A 14868-nucleotide genomic window follows, 5' to 3' on the forward strand; every position below is an offset into this window, starting at 1 on the left:
CCAGTGTGTTAGTGATGACAGACTGAAGCACTGACGGTCCTCTTCTGCTGAGCTATTCACATAGTCATTATCAGTCTTGGTTACAAAAGAAAATGTGGAAAACTGAGAATTTCCACAGCTGGGCATCCAGATGACCGCAGAGTCTTTCTTTCCATTATTATTATTGGTTGTGCATACGGTAAGATAATGAACGTAGACACAGAGAACACAAAGTTACCAATGGCACCAAATACGGTTCTGCATTTAATCAAACGCCACTTTATCAGACAGAGCTCTGAAACAGGAACCTGTAAGAACACAGATTTTAACACGTACTGTATTGTTGGAATATGATATATGCTACATACATTTACTTATATACATTTACTTCCCTGAGAAATTTGTCTGGAAAATAACTGATTACAAATACAGAAGCTTATAATGTTCTGTGTCATCATGACCTTTGTATTCTGACTGTACACTGATGAAGACTACACAATGATAGAAATGGGGACTTCGAGGTCACCCTGTTGTTGAAATTCTCTGCTTTCCACATTCTGTTTTGTGAATGATGTAATCAAGGCTGATATGCTCTGACTATATGAATCTCTAAGTTGAATTAGAAGGCGCCAGTGCTCCATTTCATGTCCAGTACCACACATGGGCATGGTATGCAGTCCTGACCCGGATTGATCTGTAAACTGCTTTATTAAATTTAATATTTGGACTCCTTATTCCTGTTTGTTTTGTCATTCCTATCGATAAGCGAACACGCAGAAACTAAAGCCTTAAACAGCAGACAGCAGCACACACTCTTCTTCTTCTTATTATTATTTTAAAATTTCTTCAGTCTACAGAATATGTTGCCGTTGACATAAAGTGACCTCCAGCACTGTTTAGACGCTGTGGGTGATAAACAGTGAAGGTTTTTTTCCTGGTTTTAGGCTTTTGCGTGTTCTTGGATCGACAAGACTGAAAACAAGACAAGGGAAATGAGGAGTCTTTTTCCTCTTCACCCACTGTAACATCGACTGAGGTGTGCAAGGCCCTGAGGAGGACCAACCCCCGAAAAGCACCTGGCCCAGACAACATCCCTGGCCGTGCTCTGAGGGTCTGCTCTTCAGAGCTGGCCGAGGTTTTTACAGATATTTTTAATTTGTCCCTCTCCCAATCATCTGTGCCCACATGCTTCAAGTCCACCACTATAGTGCCCCTCCCCAAGAAAACCAACACAACCTCTTTGAATGACTATCGTCCCATTGCACTCACTTCACTTGTAATGAAGTGCTTTGAGAGGATGGTCATGTCCCATATTAAAGGATCCATTCCGGACACATTAGATCCCCTGCAATTTGCATACCGTCAGAACCGTTCAACTGATGATGCTGTTAATGCAGCCATCCATACAGCCCTCTCACACCTTGAAAATAAGGACACTTATGTTCGAATGCTGTTTATAGACTACAGTTCAGCTTTCAACACCGTCATCCCAAGCAGGCTGGTTGAAAAGCTGTTCACCCTCGGAATACCACCCTCCCTCTGCCGCTGGGTCTTGGACTTCCTTACAGACAGACCTCAGGCAGTCAGAGTTGGTACCAGGACATCAGAAACAAAGACAGTGAGCACTGGGACCCCACAAGGCTGTGTGCTCAGTCCTCTCCTGTACACCCTCTTCACCTACGACTGCATCCCCTCCCAAAGCAACACCTCCATCGTCAAGTTTGCTGACGACACCACCGTCATTGGGCTGATTACTGGGGGAGAGGAAGCAGCTTACAGGGAAGAGGTGGCCCAGCTGGTGTCCTGGTGCCAGGAAAATAATCTCTCCTTAAATACAGAGAAGACTAAGGAGATGATTATTGACCCGAGGAAGAGAGAAGACCAGCATGCTCCATTATTCATCAACGGGACTCAGGTGGAGAGAGTGAAGCCCTTCAAATTCCTTGGCACCCACATCAGTGAAGACCTCACCTGGACCTACAACACAGCACAGACTGTCAAGAAAGCTCAGCAGAGACTCTTCTTCTTAAGGAAACTGAGGAAATTCGGATTATCCCCCAAGCTCCTCAGCAACTTTTTTTTTTTTTTTTTTTTTTTTTTTTTTTTTTTTTAAGCCTGTCATGTCTGGTAGATCTTGCAAGCAGAACTGTGATCTGAATGCGTTGTTGTGCCAAACATATTTGCTATTTCAAGATGAGCTCTATAGGTTCTCAATAGGCTCTTCTTGTTGATGTTTTAACCCTTTATTTTATTTATCTGAGTTATTTTTCCACATACTATGTAACAGCCAGAGCTGACAGGCTGAAGAAGAGGAAAATAAAGAGAAGAAAAAGGGAGAGAGAAAGGGAGCAAAAAAAAAAAAAAAAAAAAAAAAAAAAAGGGGAAAGAGCACAAGTCTATTAATCAGATACTTCATCACTTTAACATATAAAAAAATACTATCAATACTTGCAAAAATAAATTTGTGTGTGAAAAACAAAACTAACAAAGCATGTTACGCACACCAACAATTTTGTTGAGTTGTGATTGAGTGGGCGTTTGTGTCTGTGTCATGTTTGTGTCTGTGTCATGGAACGTACTTACCAATGAGGGCAAAACGCTGCAGCTCCACCCATCAGAAGCCAGAGGCAGGTACGGAAAGCCCCCGGAACCCCAGGCCACCAGCAGCCCACCAAGAGCCAGGAAGACCCCCGGCCACTCAGTCCAAAGACAACCGCATACCTACCCCAGCAGACGGGAGAGGGTGGTCTCAGACGGAGCCCCCCCAGTCGAGGAGCGAGGGCTCCAGGGAACCCAAGGCGATGAGAAGCCAGCCCCCCCCCAGCGGCCAGCCCCCTGCACTGGCCGGCGGCAGGGCTCCCGGGCCCACGGCACCCAAGGACCGCCCGACCCTCCACAGAGCCCCCCCCCACGCCGAAGAAGCCAACGCAGCCCCGCACCGCACCCCCAAGGGGGGCAGGCCAGCACCCACGCCAGAACACCCAGCCCCACCCAGGAACCCCGAGGCACCCCCATCCCAGGGGGGTAGGGGGGAGGAGGCAACCAGCAAGGAGCGGCCAGGAGGCAAGGCACAAGGCCCAGACCCAGGTCCAGCCATACATACAAACACACCCAGACACCCGTGTACACATTTATACACAGATACTCATACATGCCCATACATACTTACCCACACACAGATATGCCATACATACACATTCACTCACCCACCCATACTCACGGAGACGGTGACAAATACACAAAGACACACATTCATCCATAGCTACCCACCCTCTGAAGGCGGGGCAAGTGGAAACCACCCCAGGGCCAACAGCGACCCCAGGACGCCACCAGCCCGGTCCCCAAGGAACCACCCGACCCCTACCCCAGGCGAGACGCAAGAAATCGGGGTGTAAGATGACCCATCCACCCCTCCTCCTCCCCAACTTGTAGCAACTTTTACAGATGCACTGTGGAGAGCATCCTGACAAACTCCATCACGGTGTGGTATGGAAACTGCACCAGTCAGGACAGGAAGGCTCTCCAGCGTGTCATCAAAACAGCACAATTCATCTGTGGAGCTGCCTTCCCATCACTACAGGACACTTATAGTACCCGGGTAATAAAGAGGGCACACAACATCATCAAGGACCGTACCCACCCACAGCACACACTGTTCACACTCCTGCCGTCTGGCAGACGTTACAGGAGTGTAAAAGCAAGAACAACCAGACTAAAAAACAGTTTCTATCCACAGGCCATCAGGCTACTGAACCACTGACTGATTACCAAACTGTGATTACCTGCTTTTCTTTCATCTGTATATATCTGTATATATTGCACTTGCTTTATTATTTATTTATTTTTATTTTCTACTTTTACTTTCCTAATATACTAGTTCTTAAATTTTATTTTAACTTAGTTGCTTATTTCAATTGTTTGTAAAGCAGTCGCAAGTAAGAATTTCATTGCTCAGCATAACCACAGTGTTTTGCGGTGTACATGACAATAAACTTCTTGAATCTTGAATCTAATTTAATGTAATATAATAAGAGCCATTTCCAAAACAGATTACAGGTTAACCCGGGTGGCACTGCATTGCATTGCCAGCATCTTGCTGCTGGGGTGCATGGAGTACTCGCACCGTCTTCTCTCAGGGCAGGTTTCTTATAGTCAAACCTTATCTATGTTGGTTACGTCACATACAGAACAGAGCACTAAGACTGACTACATGTTTTTGTCAGGGTTTCATAGTTGAAGCTTATCTATGTTGAATTGCATCATGTACATAACGTTTCTGCCTTTGCTGATTTAAATGTATTAAACTGTCTTAGAAGAGAGCAATGAAGATAGTAGTGCTAATCACCAGAGTAGAAGTACATTTTGTTTTTGTTCGGTAGCAAGGACAGCCTAGGCCTTCTGTGTCTCTGTGTCTGTCATAACAGTTCATGTTAGCTAGCGAGTGAAAAGTGTTGCAGTTAAGTTGATGAATCAGAGAAAAAAAAAAAAAAAAAGTTGATAAATCAGCGTTCAGTAAATTCTCCTGAAAGCAGCTTTGTTACGATGCAGTTCTGAGTTTAGCAGCATTTTAGTTTCAGGTCAGACACATTCAGAGGGAACTTTTCAGGACTGTGGTCTGTTTGTGGTGGTCAGACAGCCTCGGTAAATCTGTGGTCATGAACTGCAGCTGCAAGTTAAGAAAGGTGAGCAGGCTCCATCACTTGAGACACAAGCAGTGTTTTAGCTGCAGGCTGATGGCTAACAGTAAACTAGCAGAGTGAGTAGGTGGGTCGGTGGAGCTGTCGGTTTGCAGTCGTCGTTGCCTCTGGGGCTGAATATGGATGAAAACACTGTAAATATGTTGTTTAGCTCGTTATGTGTGGTTTCCACAAACACTGATTACTGTACAGTGTCTTGCCTTATAATGTAAAATTACTATATAACAAATGAGCGCTGGTAATTAAAAACCCAAATGAGTGTGTATTCCACCATTCCAAGAAAATAAGATGAACACGCAAAAATGAAGCTGCATGCCAAAAACTGGGAGCCTGAACGGTTTGGTCGTGCATTGGTTGATCTCTAGTTAGTTGGTGCAGAATAAAATATTAAAACCCTCCTTACATATGTGTTTGATTTGTTACAGAATGATACCACTGGATAAAAAGAGTGTGCTTACTTAAGGAGGATCTGGTACGTATTTTGGACTCTAAAGACTCAAAATGTGATCTCTATTTGTACTTTATATAGACTTGAGCCTGTCCCAGCTGCCACAGGGTGAGAGGCAGCGTACAGGCCAGCCTATTTTTTTTTCCAAGTGGTCTTGAGCAATAGTATCATCCAGGCTTTATGAAGGTCTTTCAAAATTTCAAACATTTTTAAAGCACTGGCTGCTTTTTCACTCATTTGCCATCCTGGAATTTCATAAACAACCCATTTTAAATAGTCTGTGTAGGCAGTTTGTTACTAGCAACCTACCACAAAAACACACCATTTGTTTCCATTTCTTTAGTTTAACCCATGAAAAATGCCAAAGATAAGACAGTAACATGGAAGAAAACAGCACTCTTTTCAATAGCATTCATCAACAAAATGATTCCCAAAGAATTATTAGCTGAAAACTTGGCACATCTCAGCATGGTGTGCAGTGTGTCCTTAAAACATTTGAGGAAACCGAACAAGTGGAGAACCAAAGAAATGACAGGCCTTAAAACTATCTACAGCAGATAAAGAGGATCTGAAAGCCATGTCCTTAAGAAATAGGAAAAAAATCCAGCAAAGACCCGACACAGAACCTGAGAGATGCATCTACTACTGTTCACTGAAGCCTCATCAGAAATGGTCTCAGTGGAAGCATGGCTGTCAAGAAGGAAGCAAGGGAAACAGGGAGGAAAGACTGAGCTTCATGAAATGACACAAGAACTGAACTGAAAATCAGTGGCAGCAAGTCTGATGGAGTGATCAATCCAAATGTGAACCCAGGTCTGTGTAAGGCAGAATAAATGAGCCTACCATAAATTCAACTGAATGTTTGCAATAAAATGCTGTACCAGATCACACAGTAATTACAGTCCTCAGTGCTAAACGGGCTCCTTCTTATATAGTGCTTTTCTAGCTCAAAGTGCTTTATACACCATGTGCTGCGTTCACCCATTCATACAAGCACTTCCTTCTACAGCTCAGTGCTTCCTGTCTTACATCCACACACATTCATACTCTGACGGCTGCATCAGAGCAACGTGGACTTCAGGATCTTGCCCAAGGATAATTTGGCATGCAGACTGAAGCATCCAGGAATCAAACCAGCAACCTTAAGATTAGTAGATGGCCTGCTCTACCACCTGAGACACAGCCACCCCGACTTTTTTACAGTTTAGGAATGTCATTATTTGTAGTTTCCCGTGTGCTTACTGCATATCTTTAGTTGTATTTAAAGCAAACATGTCATCCATCTGCCCGTTTGCTTCGACTTTCTTCCAGGGTCGTAGGGCGGCTGGAGCCTATCCCAGCTGCCAGGGCGAGGGGGGTGCACCTTGGACAGGTCACCAGTGTGTGACAGGGCTGAGAGAGCCCTGGTCCATGTGAACCATTCACACGCACATTCACACCTACAGCCAACTTAGAATCATCATTAACCTGACCCCACTGATGTTCTGGTATATTGGCTTTCTGGGCCAAAGGTAACCACAAGTTTTATGCAACTTTCATATTTGTGTGCTAAACATTTAGGCTAATCTTGCACAGAGACTGTAAGCAAAAAGAAATAAGTGAACATCCACAAACAGAAGTCATTTTAGATGGCATATGATTGCCTTTTTTTATTATTTTCAAATTTACAAAACAAAAAAAAAAAAGGGAGGGAGAGAGAAGAAAGGATGGCTGGAGGAAAGAAAGGCACAGAGGAGAGGTCAAGGTCCAGGAGATGGATCGAAGGTGGTGGCAGACGAGGGGAGCTTCCTTTGAGCTGAAGCAGCAGCAGCAGCAGCAGCAGAGGTCCTCCGGAGAAACTTGAAGCGCTTTTTCTTTCTGAGGCAGCGCTCGTGCAGCTCTTTGTGCTGCAGGATGAGGGCCTGCAGATCACTGAGTGTTTCTGCATTCTCTGCTTCAAGTGTTGTACACTTTATCTGGAGTTCTTTAACTCGGTCATGCTTTTCTGCATGCCTTTCTTCCAGAAGGTTCAATTTCTGCTGCTGTATTTTTTCTGCTTCCTGCAGGTCGTCACACTGACTCTGCACTTGTTGAAGTCTGCACTGGATGTCTTTGTTCCTCTCTTCCATCTTCTGGAGCATCTCCCTGTGCTTTGCTTCCTTTTCGTTGAGGACATTTCCATTGCTCTGCTGGGCTTTGTGAAGCAATGCTTGCAGGTTTTGATTTTGTGTCTGCATGTCCTCCAGTTTGGCCTCCACCACCCTGTGCTTCTTTTCAGTGTGCTCCAGTTTGGATTCGACCTCTGTGCGCTTCATCTTCAGTTCTTTGTTCTCTTTTAGAACTGCTACTTTTTTTTCCAATGCTTGATCGAGCATTTGCTGTAAGCTTTGGTTTCTTTTGCTCATTTCTAGCAGCTTTGTTTCCAGCTTTCTGCATTTTGCATTCTGTTCCTGCTGGATAAGCATCTGTGTGTTTCTTGTGACACCTTCATTAAGCTTTTCTCGCAAGCCTTTGTTTTCTTTCTCCATGGCTTCCAGCTTCGATTGCAGCTCTGTATCCTGCTCTAGCTTCTCTTTCTCCATGGCTCTAATTCTTTCCATGGCTGCTTTCAACTTGACTTGCAAGTTTTGCTCTTTTCCCTCCATGTTTTGGAGCTTGGACTGCAGCTCTTGGAGTTTTCTCTCCGCCACTCGGAGTTTGCTGCACCTATCATCCGCATGAAATTTCCCCGTCTGCACCCGGTGATGTGATCCACTTCTGTGGGATTTAGGCTCATCATCACCATTGAAGGGCTCGGCGTCAGTGTCAACTGAAGCATTTTGCCGAAAACCCCAGTAATTGGTGTCTATTTCAGGGTCAAGGGGGATTTCAGGCAGATCACCCCATTCAAGGGGGACTTCTGAATTATCACCCCAGTCAAACAGGTCGCTTTCTCCTGAGAGTTGAGACATGCTGTTGATCGTTTGACTGCTACTGATTGAAACGTTTCCAAATGCTGAAGTTTCAACTGCTGCGAACAGGAATGCTGCAAACACGACTGCTCCGAAGAGGAATGCTGCGAACACGACTGCTCCGAAGAGGAATGCTGCAAACACGACTGCTCCGAAGAGGAATGCTGCGAACACGACTGCAACGAAGAGGAATGCTGCGAACACGACTGCTGCGAAGAGGAATGCTGCGAACACGACTGCTGAGAAGAGGAATGGTGCAAACACAACTGCTGCAAACACACTGAATTCTACTCTTCAAAGGCAAACCATAAAAAACAGACAGATAGAATGTGATGTCATAATGTAACAAATCTAAAGTCAACATTTCATATGCAAATTAGGTTATCACATGACTTTAAAGATGTCATGTGACACAAGAAGGAACTGCAGGTTGTAAGTTGTAAGGAACTGCAGGCAAATTTCTATGAGGTAAGGCATTTTTTAAATTCATTTTTTTACTTTATGGTTAACATTCTTTGAACTGTTTTGCAATTCTATTTATTTATTCAACATTTGGTTTAAAATGACTGAAAAGTAGAAATTAGATATAGTTATAATATAAATATTTATTTTTTTTATCAATATAATAGAAAAAAGGCATTTCCTGGAGAAAATGCACTGTGAATGCTTGCTGCTGAATGATTGGAGCTGAAATGCCACGAAATGCTTTAGAGCTTAAATCTGATTGGCTGAAAGACTGAAAGCAGCTGAAAAATGCTGAAAATAAATTTGAAATTCAAAACAGCTGAAATTGTCAACAAAGTAGCTAAATGAAACTCAGTTTGCTTAAAGGGCAGAAAAACAGCCTGAAGAAATTTTAACTGCAGCTGAAGAAAAGCCAGAAAAGATACTGAAATGGGTAAAGCGGCCCACCAGTGTTCTTTTTGACTGCAAATTTGGATTTAGTTTCAGTCATAATTTAGTCATCTGAATAGTTTTAGTTTTAGTCTAGTTTTAGTCGACGAAATTATCGTAAGAATTTAGTCGACTGAATCTGCAGTCCATTTAGTCGACTAAAATATAAAAAAATATTTAAAAAAATGCACAACTGCCAAAACAAAAATCTGTATTTATTTGCCAGTAGAAATTGTTGAAACTTGTGAAATCCTCCTGATCTTTGCTGTATTGTGGAAACATGTAAAAAATAATGTGAATGAAAACAGAGGCAGCAAAATGCAGGAAAACAATTTAGTGCCATTGCTAAAGGTTTGGATGAGTGTACTTGAGTGGTCAAAGTCTGCTGCTTGTTGCCACAGTACTGCTCATTTTCTCAGCTCTAATTGTTTTGTAAAACCTTTGTTTTTAGTTGCATGATTGATAAAAGATGCACACATACCAACAGCAGGTAAAATCAGATCTAGAAAAGCTGCACCAAATGCTGTCTGCAGGGACGGTGAACTGGGGTGAACGGTAAGTGTTCAGTGTCACTTACCGTTTTTCTCTGCAGTAATTATTTTTCAGGTTTTTAGGTTCTGTGTTTGAGGATGCTGAGGACAACCAAGAAAGAGATGATGATGATGATGATGATGATAATGATGATGATGATGATGATGTTTTGCCGTGAAGCATAAACACGGAGAACCCACAGATGACCTGGAAGGTGTTGGAGTCGTCATCAGAGGTGTGGAAGTGTTTCACAACCTTAGGAGCATTGCATATGATACCTATGCATATGATAGTATCACATTTCCTGTGTAATATAATGAAGGTTTTGGAATGGTTTTAATTTTAGATGAGTGATAAAGGGGGAAAAAGAACTTGTAAGGAATTCCTGTGTAGTGTATAATGTGTGTTTGGATGGAGCTGGTTCTTCTGTTCATCCTAATTTGAAAATATTTTCACTGCAGAAGATCACTGCAGGTCCCACTAGATGTGTCAGGAACCGCTGCGTGGCAGGCAGGTGAGGACCCCAAAGCAGGGCGCTGGACTCGGAATAACTCAAAAACTCAGCTTTTATTTGCTGGCAAACACGGGGGTGGAACTGGCAGGACCAGCAGCAAACACTTGGAAACAGGAGGGGAAAAAACACACACACACACACACACACACACACAGAGCACTGAGACCAGGGTCCTATTCCAGGAAGCAGGTTCAACAAACTCCGAGTTTAAAAACAGACTCTGAGTTGATCAACTCAGAGATCGGCAACTCTGAGTTTCCCGTTCCAGAACAGCTGATCAGAGTTGGTCGATCAGCTCTGAGTATGATCACCCTGAGTTAGCGCGTGCTAACCATCATCAATGGAGCGCTGACACCAGGATTCACCATGGCAACGAGTAAATAAAGGGCGGAGCCTCCATTTGAATCTGGTGGATGGAGGATCCCACGTGTCAGTGTGGACCATGACGAGTCACTTTAATCAGCCTGACCCACTCTGTCATCATCACAGACAGAATAAAAGTTTGTTATCAAATATATCATTTCTTTATAATGTCTGCTGTCATCATTTTCACAACCTGAATCTCCATCAGATGAAGCTGAATCTTAATTTCACATTTCATTTATAAAATCTAATTATTCAGCCTGACGGACAAACTGCAGGAGACAGAAAGTGAAGATAAAACTGTGGAGAAACAGCTCAGACTGAGTTTACTGACCGACCTGTGTGTTAGAGACTGAGACAGCAGCAGACCCCGGGGGAGCTGACCTCAGGTCAGTTTATTTAAGAAAAACTGTTTTTGCTGCAGTTTATGACAGTTCAGTTTATGGTTATTTGTTGAAATAATTGTACAGTAAAAATGGAATCTATTGATGGAATAGCAACCTCACTTTATTCATTTATTTAAGTGAGGATTTCATTATTTCTGCCATTACTGGATAGAAATGAGATTTGCAGGAAAAACTGCTTTAATGTTTCCAGTTTAACCATTTGAATCTGATCTAAGATCAGCTGATAGATGACAGCTCTCTGACAGCCACAGCAGAGATGTTTCACTGAGTTACTGTTAAAGGTCAGAGTTCAGTCATAGTTTCATATTTAGCTGAAAACATTCAGAGCAGATTTCCAAGTCTGTAATGAATGTAAAGTTTTACCAGTAAAGGCAAACATGCTGTGATAAATGCCTCCTAAACTCAGCAGCTGCACCAACCTGACATTTCTCCTCCCTGAGTTAAACAGATGAATGGAAGTTAAAGAACTGGTCCAAGTTGTTCACCCACTCTAAGTCTCCTACAACCTTAGGGCTTGGTTTGTGGCCTGAACTTGAGTTCAAGCTTCTCCAAACCCCACTGATGTTGCTCTGCTGCAGCTGGTCCTCCATCTTCTTTCTGTAGGTGTTTTTTCCATCCCTGATTTTCCTTCTGAGATCCTTCTGCACAGCTCTGATGTATGAACCGGAAATGTTTGATTGTTGCTGCAGCACAAAACAGGTTTACAAACTGGTAGCTGATACAGCCTGAAGTATTAAAGATGAACCTCCTCTCCTACAAAAAAAAAAAAAAAAAAAAGAAGATTTAGTGGTTCTTTTTGCTGTTCTCAAATCTGCTCCCTCCACTGATAAACAACAACAATGTAAAACATATTAATGAATCAGTAACAAAATTATGGTGTTGAAAGTAAGTAGCCTGATGCTTCTAGATTAGTGACTCCAAAGCAGGTTGAGTCAAAACCTGAGATGGAGTCTGGGTTTGTTTAAAGCTGAGGACAGTGACTCAGTCCCTGCTCACTGACAGGATTCCCAGAGTCTGGAAGCTTCTCCATGATGGGAATGTAACACACTGTAAGTTTCAGCTCATTCTCAGGTGCTGGCAGGTTTCATGGATCCTCAGGTTTGTCACAGAGGATTAAAGGCAGCCAGACTTTGATCAATTCAATTTAATTTTATGTGTATAGCACCAAATCACAACAGTCACCTCAAGGCGCTTTGTATTGTGGGTAAAGACCCTACAATAATTACAGAGAAAACCCAACAGTCCAAACGACCCCCTATGAGCAGCACTTGGTGACAGTGGGAAGGAAAAACTCTCTTTTAACAGGAAGAAACCTCCAGCAGAACCAGGCTCAGGGGGGGGGGGGGGGGGGGGGGGGGGGGGGGGGGGGGGGTCATCTGCTGTGACCGGTTGGGCTGAGGGGAGAGAGACAGGACAAAAGACACACTGTGGAAGGGAGACAGAGTAGAGTATAAACAAAGTAAATAAGGTGAATGAAAAGAAACTGTGCATTATGGGAACCCCCCAGCAGCCTAGGCCTATAGCAGCATAACTAAGGGAGGGTTCAGGGTCACCTGATCCAGCCCTAACTATAAGCTTGATCATAAAGGAAAGTTTTAAGCCTAATCTTAAAAATAGAGAGGGTGTCTGTCTCCTGAATCCAAGCTGGGAGCTGGTTCCACAGAAGAGGGGCCTGAAAGCTGAAGGCTCTGCCTCCCATTCTACTCCTAAGTATCATAGGAACCACAAGCAAGCCAGCAGTCTGAGAGTGAAAGAGCCCTCGATTACGGACAAATCTGTCACAGATTCTGCGGCGGCAGAAGTGTAGCAAAGGTCATGTGTGTAAAAAGAGCCAATTGTAAAGCTTGGCGGCCTGAGGTACGTGTTTTCAGTGACTTGAGAAAAACTTTAAGACTTTTCAATCATTAATATCTGCGCTGCAGATTTCTTTGCACATTTACAAATCTGATTACAGACACACAGATCAAAATACAGATCGCGATGCACACACGTGGATCCAGTTACACACAGATTCACTTACGCACACACAAATCTCTACACACGTGGATCCTGTTACGGACAGATCGCGATACACACACGTGGATTCATTTACGGACACACAGAACTTTTGCTACAATAATAGCCCCATAAAAAAACGGCTTCAGACCACGGAACTCAAAGAGAAAATTGGACACCGAATATAGCACTAACCATAAACACGTAAATATAAATTTAGACCTAAAAAGCCCCACAATTGTCGTCGTTACAACCATAATAAGCACCCCACATTAAATGAAACAAGGAGAAATTCATGTCAAAAGAAAAAGTGGCGCTTAAGGATGGCAATTAAAGGCATAATTCAGCTTCTGAGCTTCCAGTTCAAAAGAAAAGGGGGACAGGGGCAAAAAACAAAACAAAACAACAACAACAAAAATTTCGCCTTTTACTGCAGCTTAGAAGTCGTGCTCAGAGGCACGAACTTTATCCCACTGCATTTCAGGCAGGTTAGAAGTCGTGCTGAGTAACACGAAAAAAAGAGGGAATTCGTGTTCATGAGCACGAATCAATAGATTAAATTTCGTGACTATTGTACGAACTGCCGTGAGACCGGGTTGGCTCAGCGCAGCACCGCTTCTTTTTTAACCTACTGTATTTATTTACTTATTTAGTTAAAAGATGAAGTGAAACAAAGGAATGTTTTGGTGATTCGCAATGGAAATGTGTGAAAGGTCATACTGACAAAAATTTTATGCATTTATTTTAGGTCTTCAAAACTTCACCGAAACATTTGTGAATCACAGAACTCAACGTTTTTGTTAACAAAGCGCCACCTTGTGGTGACACTCTACAATTGCGGGAAAGGGGTGTGTTCATGCTGGAAAGTAGATACGCCCAGGAGAAGGAGGGGGACTTCCAGCCCGACGACAGCCAGACGTCGGCCAGCTGGGGGCTGGACTTCAGCTGGCCAACGTCTGGCTGGATGTGGCAACTTTAGGTGGCTGCATCTGTATATATGTGTGTATATATGTGTGTGTATATATATATATATATATATATATATAAATTCATCTGGCAGACTGGAGCAGGTAGGGATCAAATTACCAACCTTTTGATTAGTAGGTGACTTGCTCTACCACCTGTGATACATCCATCCAAACGGCACCTGGTGTTCCCCCATCTAATATTAACCAGGCCTGAACTTTGTGTTTACATGTTCTCCCCGTGTCTGCAACAGTTTTCTCTGGGTGCTCTGGTTTCCTTCCACAGTCCACAGACATGCAGTTACTGGGGTTAGGATAACTGGTGATTCTAAATTGCCCACAGGTGTGAGTGTGAATGGTTGTCCATCTTTCTGTGTTAGCCTTGTTATAGGCTGGTGACCTGCACAGCTGCGATAAACCCCAGATTAATCCAGATACAAATGTCTGTAAGTCGTACACAGGAGAAAACAAAAGATGTGGCTGATAACAGTCATGTAGGTCTATCATGTGCAATGAAGCACAAAAACAAAAAGTGAATGTACAATCAACTAGAACATTTTTTAACAAACACACAAGACTGTAGATTTAAGAATACATAAAGTTTATAGAAATAGATTATTTCTTTATATAACACAAAATCACAACACAGTAAACACTCAGCTGGCAACTTACTGAAAATAATACAAAAATGCATTTATTCATAAAACTGTTAAAGAAAAACAAGTTTTTAGAAATGTGTCAAATTATACTTAATTTGTTCAGGGAAACAAAAGTATCATAACAATATGCTGATTTTAAAAAAGATGGATAAAAGTTCCATTAATATAAATGTAACAATGCATGCAGGTCATTAAGTGCTCATGTGAAAATAAAAAAAGATAATGACCCCCCCGGTGATCTGTTAGATTCAAATGAAATGACTTCAAGTTGTTGCTCATTCAGTTGGTTTGAGTTCATCACAATATAATTTCTGTACAGGCACCAACAGCTGTTTGTGGTTTGACTTCAGCATAAACTGTTTCATCAGCTGCTGCAGGAGCCGATCTTCCTGCAAATAAGGAAATTATTAGTCGAAGATGATTGCCGGGTAATGTCTATGTTCAAAGTGATCACTGTACTTATTTATACAGTTTTCCCTGGTGTGT

At 42.8% G+C, this 14868-nt stretch overlaps 1 protein-coding gene across 1 annotated transcript in view; it reads right to left on the reverse strand.

Annotated features, from left to right (window-relative positions):
* Nucleotides 1–14626: 14626 nt before the first annotated feature.
* The window catches only part of LOC115797050 (Fc receptor-like protein 5), a 36073-nt gene continuing 35831 nt past the window's right edge, over nucleotides 14627–14868 (reverse strand). Inside the window, exon 15 of the mRNA XM_030753529.1 lies at nucleotides 14627–14767. Within this exon, the coding sequence (XP_030609389.1) occupies nucleotides 14680–14767 (88 nt within the window). The 3' untranslated portion in view covers nucleotides 14627–14679. The remainder of the gene's footprint in view (nucleotides 14768–14868) is intronic.

Source organism: Archocentrus centrarchus, chromosome 18, assembly GCF_007364275.1.
Source record: "Archocentrus centrarchus isolate MPI-CPG fArcCen1 chromosome 18, fArcCen1, whole genome shotgun sequence".
NCBI classification, from domain to species: domain Eukaryota; kingdom Metazoa; phylum Chordata; class Actinopteri; order Cichliformes; family Cichlidae; genus Archocentrus; species Archocentrus centrarchus.